The sequence below is a fragment of the Oncorhynchus gorbuscha genome, linkage group LG02, assembly GCF_021184085.1.
Source record: "Oncorhynchus gorbuscha isolate QuinsamMale2020 ecotype Even-year linkage group LG02, OgorEven_v1.0, whole genome shotgun sequence".
NCBI lineage: Eukaryota > Metazoa > Chordata > Actinopteri > Salmoniformes > Salmonidae > Oncorhynchus > Oncorhynchus gorbuscha.
Window position 1 is genome coordinate 84,796,685 of NC_060174.1, and position 23,880 is coordinate 84,820,564.

At 41.8% G+C, this 23,880-nt stretch overlaps 2 protein-coding genes across 3 annotated transcripts; one reads left to right on the plus strand and one right to left on the minus strand.

Moving 5' to 3' along the window:
- Positions 1-2,685: 2,685 nt before the first annotated feature.
- On the minus strand, positions 2,686-17,291 carry LOC124011747 (E3 ubiquitin-protein ligase rififylin-like). Its single transcript, XM_046325233.1, has 6 exons — positions 17,097-17,291; positions 10,951-11,129; positions 10,027-10,164; positions 7,489-7,812; positions 6,978-7,188; positions 2,686-5,042 (listed from the first exon to the last, which is right to left on the minus strand). Exons 2-6 carry the CDS (start codon positions 11,119-11,121, stop codon positions 4,861-4,863), a joined length of 1,026 nt encoding a protein of 341 aa, XP_046181189.1. The 5' UTR covers positions 11,122-11,129; positions 17,097-17,291; the 3' UTR covers positions 2,686-4,860.
- rfc2 (replication factor C (activator 1) 2) lies at positions 17,151-23,658 on the plus strand. Of its 2 annotated transcripts, XM_046325231.1 has the most exons (11): positions 17,166-17,467; positions 18,114-18,183; positions 18,286-18,327; positions 18,470-18,576; positions 18,729-18,830; positions 18,930-19,030; positions 19,295-19,452; positions 19,708-19,773; positions 19,881-19,961; positions 22,907-23,020; positions 23,171-23,658. In XM_046325231.1, exons 1-11 carry the CDS (start codon positions 17,358-17,360, stop codon positions 23,279-23,281), a joined length of 1,062 nt encoding a protein of 353 aa, XP_046181187.1. In that variant the 5' UTR covers positions 17,166-17,357; the 3' UTR covers positions 23,282-23,658. The 2 variants fall into 2 exon arrangements, with proteins under 2 accessions (XP_046181188.1, XP_046181187.1); XM_046325232.1 differs by lacking the exons at positions 22,907-23,020; positions 23,171-23,658 and adding an exon at positions 22,272-22,545 and having other exon boundaries at positions 17,151-17,467.
- Positions 23,659-23,880: the final 222 nt, after the last annotated feature.

Genomic DNA, 23,880 nt, shown 5'->3' on the forward strand with positions numbered 1-23,880 from the left:
TGGTCCGTGAGTGGTGGGCTCTTCTGTCACGATTGTTTGTATAGAATTAACGGACCAAGGTGCAGCGTGCATAGAGTTCCACATGTTTAATTAAAGAAACTCACCAAAACAATACAGAACCAAACAAAACGTGAAGTCAAATGCAGTGCACACTGGCAACTACACACTAGCAAACAAGATCCACAAAAACCCAGTGGAAAAAGGCTGCCTAAATATGATCCCCAATCAGAGACAACAATAAACAGCTGCCTCTGATTGGGAACCATACCAGGCCAACATAGACATATAATAACCTAGATAACCTACCCTAGTCACACCCTGACCTAACCAACATAGAGAATAAAAAGGCTCTCTATGGTCAGGGCGTGACAATACGGTTATACTGTATACGAGTCATTCCAAGTGTTTTCAAACAGACTTTTGCCAGAGCAGTCTTCCATCAAAGTTTTACTTCATATGCTAATAATTAATCTTTCCCCCCCAGGGTGGGTTAGTGCAGACTAATTTACCTCTTCTAATCTATTTACTGGTGGGGGTGTTAAGCTTTTAGCGCAACACTCCATAGCTAGACATTTGCAAAGATTTTGACTGTTAGAGCATCAAATATACAATAATTTTCGTCTGATGGTCTTCAGAATACGTCCATCATTTAAGAATAGTACATTGATTTGTCTTCAAAAATACCTACGTTTTAATGTCACCCATCACAATTTCACATGGATATCTACACTCTTAGAAAAAAGGGTTATTCGACTATCCCCATAGGAAAACCCTTTTTGGTTCGAGGTAAAATCCTTTTTGGTTCCACATGTTGTGGAAAGGGTTCTACATGGAACACAAAATGGTTCTACTTGGAACCAAAACGGTTCTACCTGGAACCAACAAGGCTTATCCGATGGGGTCAGCCGAAGAACCCAGCTCTCTTGTTTGGAGAGCTCCTTAGTCTTCATGGTGCCACTTGCTTGCTAAGCCCTTGCTTAGTTGCATTGTAGACTCTGGGGCATTTCAGAACAGGTGTATATATACTGAGATCAGGTGACAGATCATGTGACACTTAGATTGCACATGGGTGGACTTTCTTTATCTACTTATGCGACTTCTGATGGGAATTGGTTGCACCAGATCTTATTTAGGGGCTTCATAGCAAAGGGGGTGAATACATACAGTTGAAGTCGGAAGTTTACATACACCTTAGCAAAATACATTTAAACTCAGTATTTCACAATTCTTGACATTTAATCCTAGTAAAAATGCTTAGGTCAGTTAGGATCACCACTTTATTTTAAGAATGTGAAATGTCAGAATAATAGTAGAGTGATTTATTTCAGCTTTTATTTTTTTCAACACATTCCCAGTGGGTCAGAAGTTTACATACACTCAATTAGTATTTGGTAGCATTGCCTTTAACTTGTTTAACTTGGGTCAAATGTTTTGGGTAACCTTCCACAAGCTTCCCACAATAAGGTGGGTGAATGTTGGCCCATTCCCCCTGACAGGGCTGCTATAACCGAGTCAGGTTTGTAGGCCTCCTTGCTCGCACACGCCTTTTCATTTCTGCCCACACATTTTCTATAGGATTGAGGTCAGTGCTTTGTGTTGGCTACTCCAATACCTTGACTTTCTTGTCCTTAAGCCATTTTGCCACAACTTTGGAAGTATGCTTGGTGTCATTGTCCATTTGGAAGACCCATTTGCGACCAAGCTTTAACTTCCTGGTGGCTTGAGATGTTGCTTCAATATATCCTTCCATAGGATGCTATCTATTTTGTGAAATGTTCTTTGGCTTGCAAGCCTCCCCCTTTTTCCTCCATACATAGTAACGGTCATTATGGCTAAACGGTTCTATTTTTTTTTTCATCAGACTAGAGGACATTTCTCCAAAAAGTACGATCTTTGTCCCCATGTGCAGTTGCAAACTGTAGTCTGGCTTTTTTACGGCGGTTTTGGAGCAGTGGCTCCTTTCTTGCTGAGTGGCCTTTCAGGTTATGTCGATATAAGACTCGTTTTTACTGTGGATATAGATACTTTTGTACCTGTTTCCTCCAGCATCTTCACAAGGTCCTTTGCTATTGTTATTATTCTGGGAATGATTTGCACTTTTCGCACCAAAGTACATTCATCTCTAGGAGACAGAACACGTCTCCTTCCTGAGCGGTATGGCGGCTGCATGGTCCCATGGTGTTAATACTTGCGTACTATTGTTTGTACAGATGAACGTGGTACCTTCAGGCATTTGGAAATTGCTCCCAAGGATGAACCAGACTTGTGGAAGTCTACAATTTTATTTCTGAGGTCTTGGCTGATTTCTTTTGATTTTCCCATGATGTCAAGCAGAGGCATTGAATTTGAAGGTAGGCCTTGAAATAAATCCACAGGTACACCTCCAATTGACTCAAATGATGTACATTAGCCTATCAGAAGCCATGACGTCCTTTTCTGGAATTTTCCAAGCTGTTTCAAGGCACCTCTGACCCACTGGAATTGTGATACTGTGAATTATAAGTGAAATAATCTGTCTGTAAACAATTGTTGGAAGAATTACTTGTGTCATGCACAAAGTAGATGTCCTAACTGACTTGCCAAAACTATAGTTTAACAAAAAATTTGCGGAGTGGTTGAAAAACAAGTTGTGACTCCAACATAGGTGTATGTAAACTTCAGACTTCAACTGCACGCACCACTTTCCCGTTTTTATCAGTTTTATTTTTCAAACAAGTTATTTTTTTCCATTTGACTTGACCAATTTGAACTATTTTGTGTCTGTCCATTACATGAAATCCAAATAAAAATCCATTTCATTTCCAGGTTGTAATGCAACAAAATAGGAAAAACGCCAAGAGGGATGAATACTTTTGCAAGGCACTGTATGTTATCATTTGTGCAGAAAACACTCCTCAGAAAGAAGGAGTGACTTGACTGACAACCTGGCTTGTATAAACTGATATCCAGGATAAAAACGAGAAGTTTGTAAAAAAAAATAATAATTAAATAGATCCAGTTGTCTCATGACACTGACATATCTTATTTCACCTGCTCTCTGCAAATTACACGTGAGATTGTTAATATTGTTGCATGATATTATAAGTTATTGACAACAGGCATATCAAACAGAGGGGTGTAAAAATCTATTTGCGATATTGGCTGTCACAGTAAGAAATGGTTTTGTTATTGTAGCTGAACAACTTAAAACCCATACATTAATTTCAGACAGACTGGGTATCTGGGATGAACAGAGTCTATCCCAGCGGATTTGAATTCACTAAAACAGACATTAATTAGTTTAAGTGCATTTTCCTTATATGACCAGTTTTATGGTACATTCATTACCTATAAAACAAGATGTACAGTAGAAAGACCATTTAAAAGTGAACCGTTATGTTTCTCTATGATTTTAAAACAACATGCTCCATAAATGTTAGTTGCAGAGAGGGCTGGCAAACCATTTCAATTACAGGAAATCGGACAAATGCATTCCAATTAACATTACCGAAAATAGCCCCTAATAAAAAATAAAAAAATCTCAATAAATTTACTGAATTGCCTAGTTGGAATAGAATGAACCCCTCCTAAAAAACACTCAACACAAACAAAAGTACATTTTCAGAAAACTTCTAGTTTATCAAAACATACGTTAACATAATACATCAACTTGTCATTAGGAAACGAGTGCATTCAGTGCACTGCGTAGTCAATGAGCATTCCATTCTGGGGCACTTGCTGATAAGAGGGGGATGGTGAGCGCCTTAGAATGTAGACATGCTGCCAAACGAGGTCAGCTCTATTTATTTACCTCAAATCTAATTTGGGGTAAGGTCACAGAACCAACCTCAAACAGCAGCAAACAATTGACAACATCCAGAGAATTTGTATAAATGCATATCTACCGTACTGTGCATGGTTTACATTTCAGAAAATGTTCCCATTGTGGCTCATTTACAGAACTGTATATTAACTGTCAAGTCAATGCGTGTTCTTTTACAGTTTTGATAAAATATCTACAAGTTAAAGGGTATTTTGACCATAAAAGGGCAAATGAACCCAAGCTGTATGCCTCCTTGACCCTCAAGTACTTTCGGTGAGCTACATGCAGACAATTGCATTTAAAGGGCTGTTTCCACTCCTAGGATGCTATGTTCAACCACCACATCTCTGTGTCTGAAGGATCGCCAATAAGACAAATAAGGCCTGGGTTCTATGCTTAGCAAGTGCACTGCAACCTAAAGATAGCTCTGGACCACAAAAACAATTAACAGATCAGCTGGGTTGCAGGTACTGAAGTCAGAGTGTCATTTGGAGGACGCAAAACAGACCGTAGCACTTTATATATTCTGTGCGCCACTTATTGCACCAATTACACAACTATTGCATTGCCTGCATTAAAGATCCACACCGTCATATTCAAGCCTGCTTTTTCCAAGCCTTGCTTGAGGCGATAAGGTTGGAAATGAACTGTTTTGAGGTTTTCCAAATTTTGGTCTCTTACATTACCGCCGCTTATTCGCATTGTCAAAATGGGGCCCTGAGTGTTGTTCACCATTGGTCAAATAGCACCATTCTGGCCACTCTCTCTGTTTTGCTATTGATATGAACAAGAGTAAAACTAGTTGAATAACAAAGTTATTGTACTGAAATCTTGAGTTCTTGTAAGACACTGAAAGATCAGAAACAATAGGTTCAGGTAGAGTAGAGAACCCAGAAAAGTTGAGTCAGGTTATTTCTCTGGAACACCAGTATGAAGAAGACTGTTTGAATGAGTGAGTGTGCACATTTATATAGTGTATTCTTGTAAGCTATGCTATCACTGAGCAGTGGTGGCAACAATGCCATTTTGTCCATTGTGTCCCTCCATGTGGCAATGCATCAGGACCTGAAGACATGCACCGCCCGTACCACGTACTGCCTACAGATGGGGCACTCGCTCATGCGTTTGCCGCACTTGCTGCAGGTGACCATGTGGCCGCACTCCAGCAGAACACAGTCAATGGGAGAGTCCATGCAGATCCGACAGAGGTTCTCCTCCTGGCTCTTGGGAGCCACAGGGTCTATGGTACAACGACAGGGGAAAGAGGAGAGGTCTCTATTAAGTGTATTCTAAATAACTACTTGGGTCATCTTTCATTGTTTCATATTTGGCACGTTGCCCATAAAATGATACATTTAAGCAGTGGGAACAAATATTTCCATTTGGATTAGTGGATGATTTAAGTGATCTTCAAGTACTTCTCAAAAATGCTTTTGATCATGCTTCTCTTGTCTTTAGAACTTGATACAATACCCTTACCTTTACTTGTTGTATTTGAAACTGGAAAAATGAAAAAAAGAATTGAACTGAATTGAACGATATACAGTGCCTTGCGAAAGTATTCGGCCACCTTGAACTTTGCGACCTTTTGCCACATTTCAGGCTTCAAACATAAAGATATAAAACTGTTATTTTTTTGTGAAGAATCAACAACAAGTGGGACACAATCATGAAGTGGAACAACATTTATTGGATATTTCAAACTTTTTTAACAATTCAAAAACTGAAAAATTGGGCGTGCAAAATTATTCAGCCCCCTTAAGTTAATACTTCGTAGTGCCACCTTTTGCTGCGATTACAGCTATAAGTCGCTTGGGGTATGTCTCTATCAGTTTTGCACATCGAGAGACTGAAATTTTTTCCCCATTCCTCCTTGCAAAACAGCTCGAGCTCAGTGAGGTTGGATGGAGAGCATTTGTGAACAGCAGTTTCAGTTCTTTCCACAGATTCTCGATTGGATCCCATCAATTTTAACCATCTTCCCTGTCCCTGCTGAAGAAAAGCAGGCCCAAACCATGATGCTGCCACCACCATGTTTGACAGTGGGGATGGTGTGTTCAGGGTGATGAGCTGTGTTGCTTTTACGCCAAACATAAAGTTTTGCATTGTTGCCAAAAAGTTCAATTTTGGTTTCATCAGACCAGAGCACCTTCTTCCACATGTTTGGTGTCTCCCAGGTGGCTTGTGGCAAACTTTAAAAAACACTTTTTATGGACATCTTTAAGAAATGGCTTTCTTCTTGCCACTCTTCCATAAAGGCCAGATTTGTGCAATATACGACTGATTGTTGTTCTATGGACAGAGTCTCCCACCTCTACTGTAGATCTCTGCAGTTCATCCAGAATAATCATGGGCCTCTTGGCTGCATCTCTGATCAGTCTTCTCCTTGTATGAGCTGAAAGTTTAGAGGGACGGCCAGGTCTTGGTAGATTTGCAGTGGTCTGATACTCCTTCCATTTCAATATTATCGCTTGCACAGTGCTCCTTGGGATGTTTAAAGCTTGGTAAATCTTTTTGTATCCAAATCCGGCTTTAAACTTCTTCACAACAGTATCTCGGACCTGCCTGGTGTGGTCCTTGTTCTTCATGATGCTCTCTGCGCTTTTAACGGACCTCTGAGACTATCACAGTGCAGGTGCATTAATACGGAGACTTGATTACACACAGGTGGATTGTATTTATCATCATTAGTCATTTAGGTCAACATTGGATCATTCAGAGATCCTCACTGAACTTCTAGAGAGAGTTTGCTGCATTAAAAGTAAAGTGGCTGAATAATTTTGCACGCCCAATTTTTGATTTGTTAAAAAAAGTTTAAAATATCCAATAAATGTCGTTCCACTTCATGATTGTGTCCCACTTGTTGTTGATTCTTCACAAAAAAATACAGTTTTATATCTTTATGTTTGAAATGTGGTAAAAGGTCGCAAAGTTCAAGGGGGCCGAATACTTTCGCAAGGCACTGTATATATTTATTTTTTACAGGCTAAAATTCCACACCAGTCATCCCCATATATAATATATGCCATTTAGCAGACATTTGGAGTAGTCTACAGTGAGTGCGTACATTTTCATATATGTGACCCCAGCGGAAATCGCACTCACTTCCCTGCGATTGCTAGCGCCACGCTATTACCAACGTAGCCTAACAGGACCACACACTGGAAATGCTCACCTTGGTTCTGGAGGTCCTTCTGGTTGTTGTAGAGGCGGGTGACCCTCTCCATCAGCTCCCACTTCTCGCAGCAGCCCTTGTAGTTGACAAAGTTGCGGGCCAAGATCTCCTTCAGCTGGCGCACGCTCAGGCCCTCGATGTCCTCAACGCAGCTCAGGTCAGACAGAGAGGCCCTCCGGCCGGGGATCAGGGTCTCCTCGTTGTCTGACGACTGCAGCAACAGGACAATCATGGAGGTGGGTATAAATAACAAAGTATATTTTGTCTGGTCTGTTTTTTTTGGTTTGGCCAGTGTGTATTTTGTCTAGTCTTTGTCAACAACAGTGGTTTGCTAAACAAAAAACAACAACCTTTATGGATTTTATTTTGTCTGGTCTACGTGTATTTTGTCTGGTCTTTGAGTCCGTCTCTGCTGCTGTCTGACATTGATTATCCCCTTGGTGGTGATAGGTATCCATTTATCTAACAGCTACTGATTAATCAATCCCAAAACCTTGAACTTAGCAGTTACCTCTTCACCTTCGTCCTCCTCTTCTTCATCATCATCCTCCTCATCAGATATCTGCTCTGACTCTGGCTCTGCCTCGGGGGCTGATTGTTCTGGCTGCTCTGGGCTCAATGTGTCAGGGCTGATAGGGCCCTGTGTCTGGGGAGGGGATGGTGTGCCTGGGGAAGGGACGTTGTTGTGAGCCGTGGGCTGGGAGGACACGGTCTCACTGCTGGTGCTGGTGCTAGGGGTCTGCTGGCCCAAGACCAGCTCAACCAGCTCCTCCTTTTCCCGGCACGTCTGGGTGGGCACCTCATGCAGGTGGAGGTAGTCGCGCAGCTCCCGCACCTAGTTTTGGGGGTTATTGTTGAATTCCATCTAACACTATTTAGATATTCCCTATTCGTCTGTGTAATTACAAAAAAAACTAAAACTCCACTACTATGCACCTAAAATGCAGTTACTAAAACATCATGTCATCTTGACATCTTAATACAATGTCTAACTAATGTAATTAGTGTTATTACACAGATATACGAATAACAGAATGAAAAGTGTTATTGCTTTAGCTTTCACTTGACTTAGCTACAATATACACTACTCAAAAAATAAAGGGAACACTAAAATAACACATCCTAGATCTGAATGCATGAAAAATTCTTAAATACTTTTTTCTTTACATAGTTGAATGTGCTGACAACAGAAATCACGCAACAATTATCAATGGAAATCAAATTTATCAAAATTAAAGTGGAAAACCACACTACAGGCTGATCCAACTTTGATGTAATGTCCTTAAAATAAGTCAAAATGAGGCTCAGTAGTGTGTGTGGCCTCCATGTGCCTGTATGACCTCCCTACAACGCCTGGGCATGCTCCTGATGAGGTGGCGGATGGTCTCCTGAGGGATCTCCTCCCAGACCTGGACTAAAGCATCTGCCAACTCCTGGACAGTCTGTGGTTTAACGTGGCGTTGGTGGATGGAACGAGACACGATGTCCCAGATGTGCTCAATTGGATTCAGGTCTGGGGAACGGGCGGGCCAGTCCATAGCATCAATGCCTTCCTCTTGCAGGAACTGCTGACACACTCCAGCCACAAGAGGATCTCATCTCGGTACCTAATGGCAGTCAGGCTACCTCTGGCGAGCACAGAGGGCTGTGCGGCCCCCCCAAAGAAATGCCACCCCACACCATGACTGACCCACCGCCAAACCGGTCATGCTGGAGGATGTTGCAGGCAGCAGAACGTTCTCCACGGCGTCTCCAGACTCTGTCACATCTGTCACGTGCTCAGTGTGAACCTGCTTTCATCTGTGAAGAGCACAGGGCGCTAGTGGCGAATTTGCCAATCCTGGTGTTCTCTGGCAAATGCAAACGTCCTGCACGGTGTGGGGCTGTAAGCACAACCCCCACCTGTGGACGTCGGGCCCTCATACCACCCTCATGGAGTCTGTTTCTGACCGTTTTGAGCAGACACATGCACATTTGTGGCCTGCTGGAGGTCATTTTGCAGGGCTCTGGCAGTGCTCCTCCTGCTCCTCCTTGCACAAAGGCGGAGGTAGCGGTCCTGCTGCTGGGTTGTTGCCCTCCTACGGCCTCCTCCACGTCTCCTGATGTACTGGCCTGTCTGCTGGTAGCGCCTCCATGCTCTGGACACTACACTGACAGACACAGCAAAACCTTCTTGCCACAGCTCGCATTGATGTGCCATCCTGGATGAGCTGCACTACCTGAGCCACTTGTGTGGGTTGTAGAGTCAGTCTCATGCTACCACTAGAGTGAAAGCACCACCATCATTCAAAAGTGACCAAAACATCAGCCAGGAAGCATTGAAACTGAGAAGTGGTCTGTGGTCAGCAACTGCAGAACCACTCCTTCATTGGGAGAGTCTTGCTAATTGCCTATAATTTCCACCTGTTGCCTATTCCATTTGCACAACAGCATGTGAAATGTATTGTCAATCAGTGTTGCTTCCTAAGTGGACAGTTTGATTTCACAGAAGTGTGATTGACTTGGAGTTACATTGTGTTGTTTAAGTGTTCCCTTTATTTTTTGAGCAGTGTATATAGTTAGACATGTAACTTAACCTAATGCATTTGTCCTCGTTTATTTGCCATCAACTGTTTAAAAAAATTTTTTAAAGAGTAGCGGGCCTCCCCAGAGGCGCAGTGGTTAAGGGTGCTGTACTGCAGCGCCAGCTGCGGCACCAGAGATTCTGGGGTCACGCCCAGGCTCTGTCGTAACCGGCCGCGACCGGGAGGTCCGTGGGGCGACGCACAATTTGCCTAGCGTCGTCCGGGTTATGGAGGGCTTGGCCGGTAGGGAAATCCTTGTCTCATCGCGCACCAGCGACTCCTGTGGCGGGCCGGGCGCAGTACGCGCTAACCAAGGTTGCCAGATGCAATGGTGTTTCCTCCGACACATTGGTGCGGCTGGCTTCCGGGAGACAAGATAGTAGCCACTAAACAATTGGATACCGTGAAATTGGGGAGGAAAAAAAAGGTGTAAAATTAAAATTAAAAATAAAATTAAAATACATTTAAAAAGAGCAGCGGCACACCTTGAGTCGCATCAACTGGGCGCGGTCAAATAGGGTTCCGTGAAAGTGCTGACATGTGTGGCAGAGGCGCGGGCGTGGCGGCTCCAGCTGCACAGAGCAATGGCCGCAGAAGTTCTTCTTGCAGTCCACGCAGACATGCTGGGTTAATGAGAGAGGAGGACAGGACACAGTGAGGGTGAAACTTACCAAGGAATGAACGGTCACAGTAAGGGGTGTGAAAGAATAACAGTGCGTGTAGAATGTGCAGGCTACCTGAGCTCTAGACTAGAACCTTATTGATGGGTAGTGGAGTAGTTGAATCAAGTATGATAGCCATACTGTACAAAAACTTCAACTTTTCTCACCGAAATAATTAACCTCTGACCAACAGCTGTTGGCACATTTATAGAAAAGATAAGAACTTACTTCCATGCACGTTCAGTAATAACTCATAAAATGCAATTAAAAAGTTGCTGTTTACTTTGCAGGTGAGATTGTGTGTGGCAACTGGCAGGCAAACATGTCAGGAGGGCAAGGCCTGTTGGAGAAATAACTGACCTACATTTGCTAGTGATTTAAACAGCCTTCTAAAAAATAGTCACTATTCTAGAGGTGTAGCCTGTTTAGGATTTTCCAGAACATGAGCATCTCTGTGTTGTAAGACTGACTAGTACAGGGTCAGTTACTGTCAGCTACTAATGAATTACTTACCGACATAGTGAATCTAAGAATTGTAGTGAATCATAGAAGTCTAAATTCTAGTAACTCTGTTGACAATCAAATCTGTTACTTTGGAGTCTGTAGCAGCTCATATGTATCAAATCCTCTTGGGTCTATGCTGTTCCAGACTTTCAAGTCACACTCTGTTACACAAATTTCAGATGAGAGCTGACCAGCTAGCCCTCCTTTACAATATTTATCAAGGTATTACCAAGTGCCTCTTACCTTCCGAGCGATGGTGTCGAATTGGCCTCCGCAGGCCTTGCACATATGTTCGGGAGAGGTCAGGGATTGGCTGTAGACCGAGTTTGTGTAGGCCTGGCGCCAGGAGCTGACGTTTTCTTCCACTGTGGCGGTGGGTTCTAAACAAAACCAGCTACAACAGGATGTCCACATGCTCCTGCCTGTTCACACAAAATACATCAACAGAAAATGACATCACTTTCTCATGGAAAGACTTGCACATGGAATTAGAATCTTAATTCTAGTTCTATGGACTTACATCAAAGGTGCATAGAAAAACAGAGTTGCCTAGTAAGGAAATGTAATTGCAGAATAGTGAAGCATGGCTTTCAGATGAATTGTATAGATATTAGTGATGGGGGAGCGAATCGAAACAGTTACAATATATTGTGAAATAATATCCTGATATGTATCGTATTGACAATATCGCAATTTTATTTTGTTCACTAGTTGGCTGGACTGGACCCAAAACTTTTCCTTCATAGCTTGTTCTCTGTTTTCAGCACCTTTATTTCCCTGACTGATCAAAGCGAATTTTCTCATAGCTCTCGCTTGTCCCTCGGCAGCAGACAAATGGTGAGCAATATGTTTGGATCATCGAATCACAATACATATAGAATAGCGAGAATCGCAAAACATATCGTATCGGCACCTAAGTATTGTGATAATATAGTATTGCGAGTTCCCTGGCAATTCCCAGCCCTTGTAGATACAGTTGAAGTCGGAAGTTTACATACACCTTAGCCAAGTAAATTTAAACTCAGTTTTTCACAATTCTTGACATTTAATCCAAGTAAAAAATTCCCTGTCTTAGGTCAGTTAGGATCACCACTTTATTTTAAGAATGTGAAATGTCAGAATAATAGCAGTGATTTATTTCAGCTTTTATTTCTTCACATTCCCAGAGGGTCAGAAGTTAACATACACTAAATTAGTATTTGGTAGCATTGCCTTTAAATTGTTTAACCTGTTAAGTCGACCCTCTACTTTTTCGAACATTCTGTTAAAAATCGCGCAACATTTCAGCGCCCTGCTACTCAGGCCAGGAATATAGTATATGCATATGATTAGTATGTGTGGATAGAAAACTCAGACGTTTATAAAACTGGTTAAATCACGGCTGTGACTAGAACAGAACGTGCGTTTCATCGAAAAGTGCAGGAATATCTGATCACTGAAAAAGGAAATAAATATCCATCCGCGACTTCAAGGATTTGTTCAAAGTGAATCGAATTAAATGAGGCCGAGGTTGCAGTGCCTACAGCTTCCACACGTTGTCTAGAGTCTTGTCATTTGATTCGCAATTGATTCTTGGTCTAACCGAATCAAGGGAATCGATTCCCTCCGGTCTCCGGCCTGATGTTTTGGTTGAGCTCTCTCCAAGACATTTTTTCGAAACAGACACCTATAGAATTTTATCGCTTATTAACGTGTACTAATACCTAAAGTTGCATTACAAAAGTATTTCGAAGTGTTTTGTGAAAGTTTATCGTCGACTTTTTGAATTAAAAAAAATGACGTTACGTTATGAAACGCTATTTTTTTCAGTTTATCACACAGTCTTCATAGATCGATATCTAGGCTATATATGGACCGATTTAATCGAAAAAAAAGACCCAATAGTGATTATGGGACATCTAGGAATGCCAACAAAGAAGATGGTCAAAGGTAATGAATGTTTTATATTTTATTTGTGCGGTTTGTGTAGCGACGAATATGCTAATTATTTTGTTTACGTCCCCTGCGGGTCTTTTGGGGTGTTACATGCTTTCAGATAATAGCTTCTCATGCTTTCGCCGAAAAGCATTTTAAAAATCTGACTTGTTGCCTGGATTCACAACGAGTGTAGCTTTAATTCAATACCCTGCATGTGTATTTTAATGAACGTTTGAGTTTTAACTAATGCTATTAGCATTTAGCGTAGCGCATTTGCATTTCCAGAGCTCTAGATGGGACGCCTGCGTTCCAGGTAGGACCAAGAGGTTAACTTGTGAAAACGTTTTGGGTAGCCTTCCACAATAAGTTGGGTGAATTTTGGCCCATTCCTCCTAACAGAGCTGGTGTAACTGAGTCAGGTTTGTAGGACTCCTTGCTCGCACACGCTTTTTCAGTTCTGCCCACAAATTCTCTATACGATTGAGGTCAGGGCTTTGTGATGGCTACTCCAATACCTTGACTTTGTTGTCCTTGAGCCATTTTGCCACAACTTTGCTTGCAAGTAAGCTTGGGGTCATTGTCCATTTGGAAGACCCATTTTTGCATCATCAAGGCGCTGAATAACCTACAGTCCACAAACTCTGGGTTTGGCTACATTAACAGTGAGAATGTGTTCAAGGTACAGTTCTGTTTCCAAACCTGTCTTTTTCAGTCATTTTAGAACAAAGTTGACAAATGCCTAGCTCTGTTTTGAATGAAAGAAAAGTAAAGAATCTGATCACTGAAAATGGAAAAAAATATCCATGCACCACTTCCAAGGATTGATAAAGGTGAACCGGATTAAATGAGGTCGAGGTTGCAATACCTACAGTTTCCACACGTTGTCTAGAGTATTGTCATTTGCCTACTATTTGTTTCTTGGTCAAACAGACGCAAGGCAGCGCATTTCTTCCGGTCTCCGACCGGATATTTTGGTTGAGATTTATTCGGACAGCATTTCCAGACGGACACCTATAGAATTGACATCGCCTCGTGGTCAATTTTATCGCTTATTAACGTGTACTAATACCTAAAGTTGCATTACAAAAGTATTTCGAAGTGTTTTGTGAAAGTTTATCGTTGACTTTTTTAATTTAAAAAAATGACGTTACGTTAGAAAAAGCTATTTTTTTCCGTTGTTTACACAGTGTTCATATATCGATATCTAAGCTATATATGGACCGATTTAATCGAAAAAAAGACCCAAAATGATGTTTATGGGACATCTAGGAGTGCCAAGAAAGAAGCTCGTCAAAGGTAATGAATGTTTTATATTTTATTTATGCGTTTTGAGTAGCCCCCGGCTATCGCAAAATCTATCGTTAGGTGACGTTGAAGTATTTTGGGGGATACATGCTATCAGATAATAGCTTCTCATGCTTTCGCCGAAAAGCATTTTACAAATCTGACTTGGTGGATAGATTCACAACGAGTGTAGCTTTAATTCAGTACATTGTATGTGCATTTTAATGAAAGTTTGAGTTTTATCAAAAACTATACGTGGCGCACTTGAAATTTCCGCTGATTGATGTTCCCACAGCGGGAGCACTTCTCTAACAAGTTTTAACTATGACAGACAAAATGAGAGAGAGAGAGAAAATCCAGAAAATCACATTGTAGGAATGTTAATGAATTTATTTGCAAATTATGGTGGAAAATAAGTATTTGGTCACCTACAAACAAGCAAGATTTCTGGCTCAAAGACCTGTAACTTACTTATTTAAGAGGCTCCTCTGTCCTCCACTCATTACCTGTATTAATGGCACCTGTTTGAACTTGTTATCAGTATAAAAGACACCTGTCCACAACCTCAAACAGTCACACTCCAAACTCCACTATGGCCAAGACCAAAGAACTGTCAAAGGACACCAGAAACAAAATTGTAGACCTGCACCAGGCTGGGAAGACTGAATCTGCAATAGGTAAGCAGCTTGGTTTGAAGAAATCAACTGTGGGAGCAATTATTAGGAAATGGAAGACATACAAGACCACTGATAATCTCCCTCGATCTGGGGCTTCACGCAAGATCTCACCCCGTGGGGTCAAAATGATCACAAGAACGGTGAGCAGAAATCCCCGAATCACACAGGGGGACATAGTGAATGACCTGCAGAGAGCTGGGACCAAAGTAACAAAGCCTACCATCAGTAACACACTACGCCGCCAGGGACTCAAATCCTGCAGTGCCAGACGTGTCCCCCTGCTTAAGCCAGTACATGTCCAGGCCCGTCTGAAGTTTGCTAGAGCATTTGGATGATCCAAAATATAACTTTTTGGTAAAAACTAAACTAATCGTGTTTGGAGGACAAAGAATGCTGAGTTGCATCCAAAGAACACCATACCTACTGTGAAGCATGGGGGTGGAAACATCATGCTTTGGGACTGTTTTTCTGCAAAGGGACCAGGACGACTGATCCGTGTAAAGGAAAGAATGAATGGGGCCATGTATCGTGAGATTGAGTGAAAACCTCCTTCCATCAGCAAGGTCATTGAAGATGAAATGTGGCTGGGTCTTTCAGCATGACAATGATCCCAAACACACTGCCCGGGCAACGAAGGAGTGGCTTCGTAAGAAGCATTTCAAGGTCCTGGAGTAGCCTAGCCAGTCTCCAGATCTCAACCCCATAGAAAATCTTTGGAGGGAGTTGAAAGTCCGTGTTGCCCAGCAACAGCCCCAAAACATCACTGCTCTAGAGGAGATCTGCGTGGAGGAATGGGCCAAAATACCAGCAACAGTGTGTGAAAACCTTGTGAAGACTTACAGAAAACATTTGACCTGTCATTGCCAACAAAGGGTAGTATAGAGATAAACTTTTGTGATTGACCAAATACTTATTTTCCACCATAATTTGCAAATAAATTCATTAAAAATCATACAGCGTGATTTTCTGGATTTTTTCTCTCTCATTGTGTCTGTCATAGTTGAAGTGTACCTATGATGAAAATTACAGGCCTCTCATCTTTTTAAGTGGGAGAACTTGCACAATTGGTGGCTGACTAAATACTTTTTTGCCCCACTGTATATACTTTTGTACCCATTTCCTCCAGCATCTTCACAAGGTCCTTTGCTGTTGTTCTGGGATTGATTTGGACTTTTTGCACCAAAGTACGTTCATCTTTAGGAGACAGAACGCATCTCCTTCCTGAGCGGTATGAAGGCTGCGTGATCCCATGGTGTTTATACTTGCATACTGTTGTTTGTACAGATGAATGTGGTACCTTCAGGCATTTGGAAATTTCTCCCAAGGATGAACCAGACTTGTGGAGGTCTATTTTTTTAAATCTGAGGTCTTGGCTGATTTTCCCATTATGTCAAGTAAAGAGGCACTGAGTTTGAAGGTAGGCCTTGAAATACATTCACAGGTACACCCTCCAATTGACTCAAATGATGTCAATTAGCCTATAAGAAGCTTCTAAAGCCATGACATAATTGTCTGGAGTTTTCCAAGCTGTTTAAAGGCACAGTCAACTTAGTGAATTTAAACTTCTGACCCATTGGAATTGTGATACAGTGAAATAATCTGTTTAAACAATTGCTTGTGTCATGCACAAAGTAGATGTCCTTACCGACTTGCCAAAACAATAGTTTGTTAACAAGAAATGTGTGGAGTGGTTGGAAAAACTTGTTTTAATGACTCCAACCTAAGTGTATGGAAACTTCCGACTTCAACTGTATGTATGTTATGAAATCCTGAATCACCTGAAAATGTTGGGGGGGGACAAGCAACATTGAAGGGTTAATATTCCATTCTCTAAAGAAGTAATACACTGAGTATATAAAACATAAAGGAACACCTTCCTAATACAGTGGGTCATTCTGACTTTTCTATACAGGTGCCTACCGGTGTCTGGTGCACAAGGCATCTTATTGAGAGAAGCTCAAATTAAATATTATAAAAACACAGCAATGAATGACTATGTCTTGTCTAGGCCAACAGCGGGTGCTAGGTGTAATACAATCGATACTAATTGCTGTTTTAATTAGCCCACAACGTGCCTCTGTGGTAGTCACGCCTAGAATAACTTGGACATTGCATGGGAGGGGCACCTTGCAAAATGCAAATCAAACAATCATCAGTTGATTTTTGGATTCCAAAAGAATGGATAAATAAATCAAGGCATGCACAATACAGAGATATTTAGCCTACATTAAACTATCCCTGTGATTGACGCAAGGGCGTGTGATCGAATGGCCTTGATGCTGCATGATGTTTCATTCCACCCAGCCATTTCGAATGGGATATCCCAGATCCTTGCCAAGAGGATAGGAAAAAAATTAAGGATGGCATCTTCGAACAATAAAGGGGATAAGCCTCCATTTTGAAATGATTTGACATCATGCAACTACTAACTGAGATTTGGACAAACTACCTCACTCTAATTTCTTAGACCCGCCGGCTTGTCTGATCACACTGATGCACAAGCGACCTTACCTGGGTGACCCGGAGCAAATCCTCTTTGTAACGGCCATCTCGGATTGCTGAAACAATCACACACATGCAAGGTCTCAAAGCCAGGATTTTGTCGTAAGCATAAACTTGGTCCACTGTGTTGTTCAATGTCTGGCCATACAACCAACTGGCTGGTATGAAAATCTACGGTTGGAAGACTGTTCGCATCTTCAAGGAAATGACGTCAGTTTAGCGCCAGCTGTTTGGTCCCTGTCTTGGCGGGAATTTTGTGCACCCGAAAACATGGACGTGGCGATGAATGAGGTAGATTCTGAGCAAATTCAAACAGAAGTTCAACTGAAGAAAGATGAGTCCCCTGCGAAGTTGTCTAGTAGTGGATATGAGCTGCCATGGTAAGGTTTACTAGCTAGACTAGTTGGCTAATTGCAGTATTTCTTAGCGGACTGAAATCGCTCAGCACAGCTAGTAGTGCTAATGGCTAATTAGCTAGCTAACATTAGCAAGCCAGCACAAACATGAGTACAGATGCTAGCATTGTACTTAACTACGCAAGGCATACTATTAGCTATGAAAACAAACCCATTCTGCATGCCTCTCAAAAAGTAAGTAGATAGCTTGCTATGTAATGCTATGTCAAATATACTGGTAACTAGCTATCTTTTAAGCATCTCATAGAGCAACAGCTAGCTAGTGCAAGTTATAGCAATAATAATTTGATGGGTGCTAATTTGTCCTGTTTTGCACATGTACACGTGTTTTATACACATACGTGAATTGGAAATGTGTGTTTTTATTGCATATCCCAACCCTGCCTGACACCCTCGCGGAGAGTACGGTCACAGCCCGGCCCTGCTAAAGGGCACAATGACAGATTGTCACCTTGTCGTTTCGGGGATTTGAAATGGCAATCTTTCAGTACTGGCCCAACAATCCAACCACTAGGCTACCTGCCGCCCATATCTACCCTCCATATATATCGTGTGAATCACTATGAATTGCTTGTTGCTGATAGCTATGCGTGTTCTGAATATCTCACAGGGTTGAAAAATACAGACCCTTGAAGTTGAATGAAATAGTAGGCAACGAGGAGACTGTTAGCAGATTGGAGGTAAAGTATCCTTTATTTTATTACAGTAGTTTGACAGTTTCAATACATTTGATGCTAAATAATAGCTACTTGTATGAATTATTGTTCCATTCTTTCTTACAGGTGTTTGCCAGAGAGGGAAATGTGCCGAACATCATTATTGCAGTGAGTGACTGAAATAATTCATTCTTAAATCATAACTATATGCTATTACATACTGAGATGTTGGCGCAGCAGAGTAATAGTATGCAAGTTATGCCATCTTTCATATGCCGTCTCTTTTTAAACACAATTATCAATATTATAGGGTCCCCCCGGTACAGGAAAGACCACCAGTATTCTGTGTTTGGCGCGAGCTCTTCTGGGCCCAGCCATGAAAGATGCTGTCCTGGAACTGAACGCCTCCAATGACAGGTGAGTAAGTGAAGTCTACCATGAAAAATGTTACACTGGAATACTTAAGTGCACAACATGTGAGGCCAGGAGCTGCATTTTGAGTTAAAATCACGTTGTGTTTCTTTAGAAAGTGAAGCCTACACTAACACATTGTCATCCACCTTCCTCAGAGGCATCGATGTAGTTCGAAACAAGATCAAGATGTTTGCCCAGCAGAAAGTCACCCTCCCTAAAGGGAGACACAAGATCATCATCCTGGATGAGGCTGACAGGTAAGTCAACTGAGGGTCACGACAGCTAAGCTGAAAGCTGATCTAGTGTACCTGTACCTATAACGACTGTGTCTGTAACGGCTGTGCTTGTGCCACCAGTATGACAGACGGAGCCCAGCAGGCCTTGAGGAGGACCATGGAGATATACTCTAAAACCACACGCTTCGCTCTGGCATGCAACGCCTCCGACAAGATCATTGGTGACTGTCCTTTTTAATTTATTTTTGGGGAAATAATTAACATCTCTGCAGTGTTGGTTAAGGACTTAAGTAAGCATTTCATGGTAAGGTCTACTCCGGTTGTATTCGGTACATGTAACAAATAACATTTGATTTAACAGTTCAACACCGATGCTGTCGTATTGAATAGAGACCCTTGTGTAAGCGACAGTCGCATTACAAAACCAACCTGCCCTTTTCACTGTTGTGATGTTCTTCCATGTTGCTGTGCCCCCTCTTCCACAGAGCCCATCCAGTCACGTTGTGCAGTCCTGCGCTACACCAAGCTGAGGGACGAGCAGATCATGATGCGTCTGCTGGAGGTGGTGGAGAGGGAGAACCTGGTCACCAGCAACGACGGCTTGGAGGCCATCATCTTCACCGCTCAGGGAGACATGAGACAGGTGGTGGAAAGGGCCAACTGTCCTCAACCTCCATGTTGGCACTAAGGGTTCCATGAGAATAGCATTCTTGTTACCATTGACTAGATTGGGAATGTCTTAGGCGGTTTGGGTGTAAACATGGCACCCTTTTAAACATCTGTAGTTTGTTGAACAATGTATATCCATGGCTCCTCATAGTGCCTTGTACTTTTGGGCCAAGTCTGGCTGAGACGTGTGAAACTATATAACTTAAGCTGTCTTTTTTTGCATCATCAGGCGCTGAATAACCTACAGTCCACAAACTCTGGGTTTGGCTACATTAACAGTGAGAATGTGTTCAAGGTACAGTTCTGTTTCCAAACCTGTCTATTTCAGTCATTTTAGAACAAAGTTGACAAATGCCTAGCTCTGTTTCGAATGAAAGAAAAGTAAAGAATTGTTTTTCTCAGGTGTGTGATGAGCCACATCCCCTGTTGGTGAAAAGCATGCTCGAACACTGTGTCAATGCAAACATTGATGAGGCTTACAAGGTATTGCAATCCACATTCAATAACAGTAGACATAAATATAATCATATGGCTCTCAATGAATAACCCTAATTTCTGTAGCCTTTAAGCATGGTTCTTGAAGTGACCAATAACTGATTAGTTAGAATATAGTATGAGCATATAGCTGATATACAGTGGGGCAAAGTATTTAGTCAGCCACCAATTGTGCAAGTTCTCCCACTTAAGATGAGAGGCCTGTAATTTGTCATAGGTACACTTAACTATGACAGACAAAATGAGAGAGGGAGAAAATCCAGAAAATCACGTTGTAGGATTTTTAATGAATTTATTTGTAAATTATGGTGGAAAATAAGTATTTGGTCACCTACAAACAAGCAAGATTTCTGGCTCTCACAGACCTGTAACTTCTTCTTTAAGAGGCTCCTCTGTCCTCCACTCGTTACCTGTATTAATGGCACCTGTTTGAACTTGTTATCAGTATAAAAGACACCTGTCCACAACGTCAAACAGTCACACTCCAAACTCCACTATGGCCAAGACCAAAGAGCTGTCAAAGGACACCAGAAACAAAATTGTAGACCTGCACCAACTGGGAAGACTGAATCTGCAATAGGTAAGCAGCTTGGTTTGAAGAAATCAACTGTGGGAGCAATTATTAGGAAATGGAAGACATACAAGACCACTGATAATCTCCCTCGATCTGGGGCTCCACGCAATATCTCACTCCCGTGGGGTCAAAATGATCACAAGAACAGTGAGCAAAAATCCCAGAACCACACGGGGGGACCTAGTGAATCACCTGCAGAGAGCTGGGACCAAAGTAACAAAGCCTACCATCAGCAAGGGCATTGAAGATGAAACGTGGCTAGGTCTTTCAGCATGACAATGATCCCAAACACACCACCCGGGCAACGAAGGAATGGCTTCGTAAGAAGCATTAAGGTCCTGGAGTGGCCTAGCCAGTCTCCAGATCTCAACCCCATAGAAAATCTTTGGAGGGAGTTGAAAGTCTGTGTTGCCCAGCAACAGCCCCAAAACATCACTGCTCTAGAGGAGATCTGCTTGGAGGAATGGGCCAAAATACCAGCAACAGTGTGTGAAAACCTTGTGAAGACTTACAGAAAACATTTGACTTCTATATACTCTGTTGTTAATGACAAAAGTATTGAGAAACTTTTGACCAAATACTTATTTTTCCACCATAATTTGCAAATAAATTCATTAAAAATCCTACAATGTGATTTTCTGGATTTTTTTCTCTAAATTTGTCTGTCATAGTTTAAGTCTACCCATGATGAAAATTACAGGCCTCATCTATCTTTAAATGGGAGAACTTGCACAATTGGTGACTGACTAAATTCTTTTTTTGCCCCACTGTATAATATACACACGCACACACAGTACCAGTCAAAAGTTGACACCTACTCATTCAAGGGTTTTTCTTTATTTGCACTGTTTTCTGCATTGTGGAATAGACAGAAAAAAACATGTAATTATGTAACCAAAAGTATAAAACAAATCCAAATGGATTTAGTCTTCAAAGTAGCCATGCTTTTCCTTGTCCGCTTTGCATTCTCTCAACCAGCTTCACCTGGAATGGTTTTCCAACAGTCTTGAAGGAGTTCCCACGTATGCGGAGCTGTTGTTGGCTGCTTTTCCTTCACTCCGCGGTCCAACTCATAGCAAACCATCTCAATTTGGTTGAGGTTGGGAAATTGTGGAGGCCAGGTCATCTGATGCAGCATTCTATCACTCTCCTTCTTGGTCAAATAGCCTTTACACAGCCTGGAGGTGTGTGTTGGGTCATTGTCCTGTTGAAAAACAAATGATAGTGGGACTAAGTGCAAACCAGATGGGATGACATATCGTTGCAGAATGCTGTGGTAGCCGTGCTGGTTAAGCGTGCTTCGAATTCTAAATGAAAAACCAAACGAAAGAAATCACCAGCAAGGCACCCCCACACCTCCATGTAACACGGTGAGAAATTTGGGCTGCAATCGGAGGTGCAGTTAACGTTAAGGAACTTATCCTCTGCAGCAAAGGTAACTGGTTCTTCATTTCCTGTGGCAGTCTTCATGAGAGCCAGGTTCATTATAGTGCTTGATGGTTTTTGAGACTGCAGATAATAAGTTAATTAGAGTTAACTACACCTCCGATTGCAGCCCAAATATCCCACCGTGTTACATGGAGGTGTGGGGGTGCCTTGCTGGTGATTTCTTTTCATTTAGAATTCGAAGCACGCTTAACCAGCACGCCTACCACAGCATTCTGCAACGATATGTCATCCCATCTGGTTTGCACTTAGTCCCACTATCATTTGTTTTTCAACAGGACAATGACTCAACACACACCTCCAGGCTGTGTAAGGGCTATTTGACCAAGGAGGATGGAGTGCTGCATCAGATGACCTGGCCCCCACAATCACCCGACCTCAACCAAATTGAGATGGTTTGGGATGAGTTGGACCGACGAGTGAAGGATAAGCAGCCAAAAAGCGCAAATATATAATGATTTGTTTAACTTTTTATTTTTTTGGTTACATGATTCCATGTGTTATTTCATAGTTGTCTTAACTATTTTACAATGTAAAAAAGAAAGAACCCCTTGAATGAGTAGGTGTCCTAACTTGACTGGTACTGTGTATGTATGTACACTAACGTTCTAAAGTTTGGGGTCACTTAAAAATGTGCTTTGGTTGTTTTGTCCATTAAAATAACATCAAATTGATCAGAAATACAGTATATATTGTTAATGATGTAAATGACTTGTAGCTGGAAACAGCTGATAAAAAAATATACCTACAGAGGCCCATTATCAGCAACCATCACTCCTGTTTTCCAATGGCATGTTGTGCTAGTTAATCCAACTTTATAATTTAAAATTGATCATTAGAAAACCCTTTTGCATTTGTTAGCACAGCTGAAAACTGCTCTGAATAAAGAAGCAATATAACTGGCCTCCTTTAGATTATTGAGCAGCTGTGGGCCCTGGGTTACTCTCCTGAGGACATCATCGGTAACATCTTCAGAGTGTGTAAGACCTTCCAGATGCCGGAGTATCTTAAGCTGGAGTTCATAAAGGTAAGAGACAAAACAAGTCTGCAGTTGTATATTGTTATTTGTCTCTTATGTCAGATCCTTTTCTGAAAGGATTTAGTTGGCTGAAAAGTGCCAAAATGTAAGTCATATCCCCTCTTAATTTCTCTCAATTTCTACTGTCCCTTTTCTCAGGAGATAGGCTACACCCACATGAAGGTGGCAGAGGGCGTGAACTCCCTGCTGCAGATGGCAGGCCTCCTGGGTCGACTGTGCAGCAAGACGGCCACCCCGGATACCAGCTAACACCCCACCCACGCTGCCACCCATCTCAGCACTGTCTCTCCTCCCACCTGTCTGTCTCACCGGGGTTGTGTTCATTAGGGGAAACAACACTTTCCACGAAATGCAAATGTACATTTTTCATTATTGTCCTTCCATGTTTGGCTGGTTTCTGCTTCATTCCTAATGTACACGACTTTGCTTCAAAACGCTGAGTAAGAGTCTTCTGTTTAGACATTTCTGGATGAAATACATTTTGTATTTTATACAAGTTAGTTAATGTAAATACTATTGTAAGTCACTTCTGTAATAAATCAGTGTTGTAATTATGACTTAGGCTTACAACCTCTTTAGATTCCATTAAGGATTTATTATTACAGACTGACATGTTATCTACATTTTAACTGTTTCTGAGCTCTTTTATTCATTTTGTAACACTCCAAAGTACTGTACATGGTTCCCCTACATTTTTAGACTCAAGGGAATTCATTATGAAGTAACACTGTTTGGGTGTTTACCCTTATGGCATTGCTCTGGTACAGCACATTGAAATTTGTATCACTTAGCATTTATCCAAGTATCTCAACAAAGATGGTAAGAACATTCCATTCCCATAGTCATCT

What these genes read in the sequence shown, in the direction of transcription:
- LOC124011747 (XM_046325233.1), bottom strand. Translation starts at nt 11,121, where the DNA reads ATGTGGACATCCTGTTGTAGCTGGTTTTGTTTAGAACCCACCGCCACA. An exon ending in TCGACACCATCGCTCGGAAG is followed by an intron (nt 10,165 to 10,950) that starts GTAAGAGGCACT and finishes TCATTAACCCAG; the next exon opens with CATGTCTGCGTGGACTGCAA. An exon ending in CCCAGTTGATGCGACTCAAG is followed by an intron (nt 7,813 to 10,026) that starts GTGTGCCGCTGC and finishes CCCCAAAACTAG; the next exon opens with GTGCGGGAGCTGCGCGACTA.
- rfc2 (XM_046325231.1), top strand. Translation starts at nt 17,358, where the DNA reads ATGGACGTGGCGATGAATGAGGTAGATTCTGAGCAAATTCAAACAGAA. An exon ending in AGTGGATATGAGCTGCCATG is followed by an intron (nt 17,468 to 18,113) that starts GTAAGGTTTACT and finishes AATATCTCACAG; the next exon opens with GGTTGAAAAATACAGACCCT. An exon ending in ACAGTGAGAATGTGTTCAAG is followed by an intron (nt 19,774 to 19,880) that starts GTACAGTTCTGT and finishes TGTTTTTCTCAG; the next exon opens with GTGTGTGATGAGCCACATCC.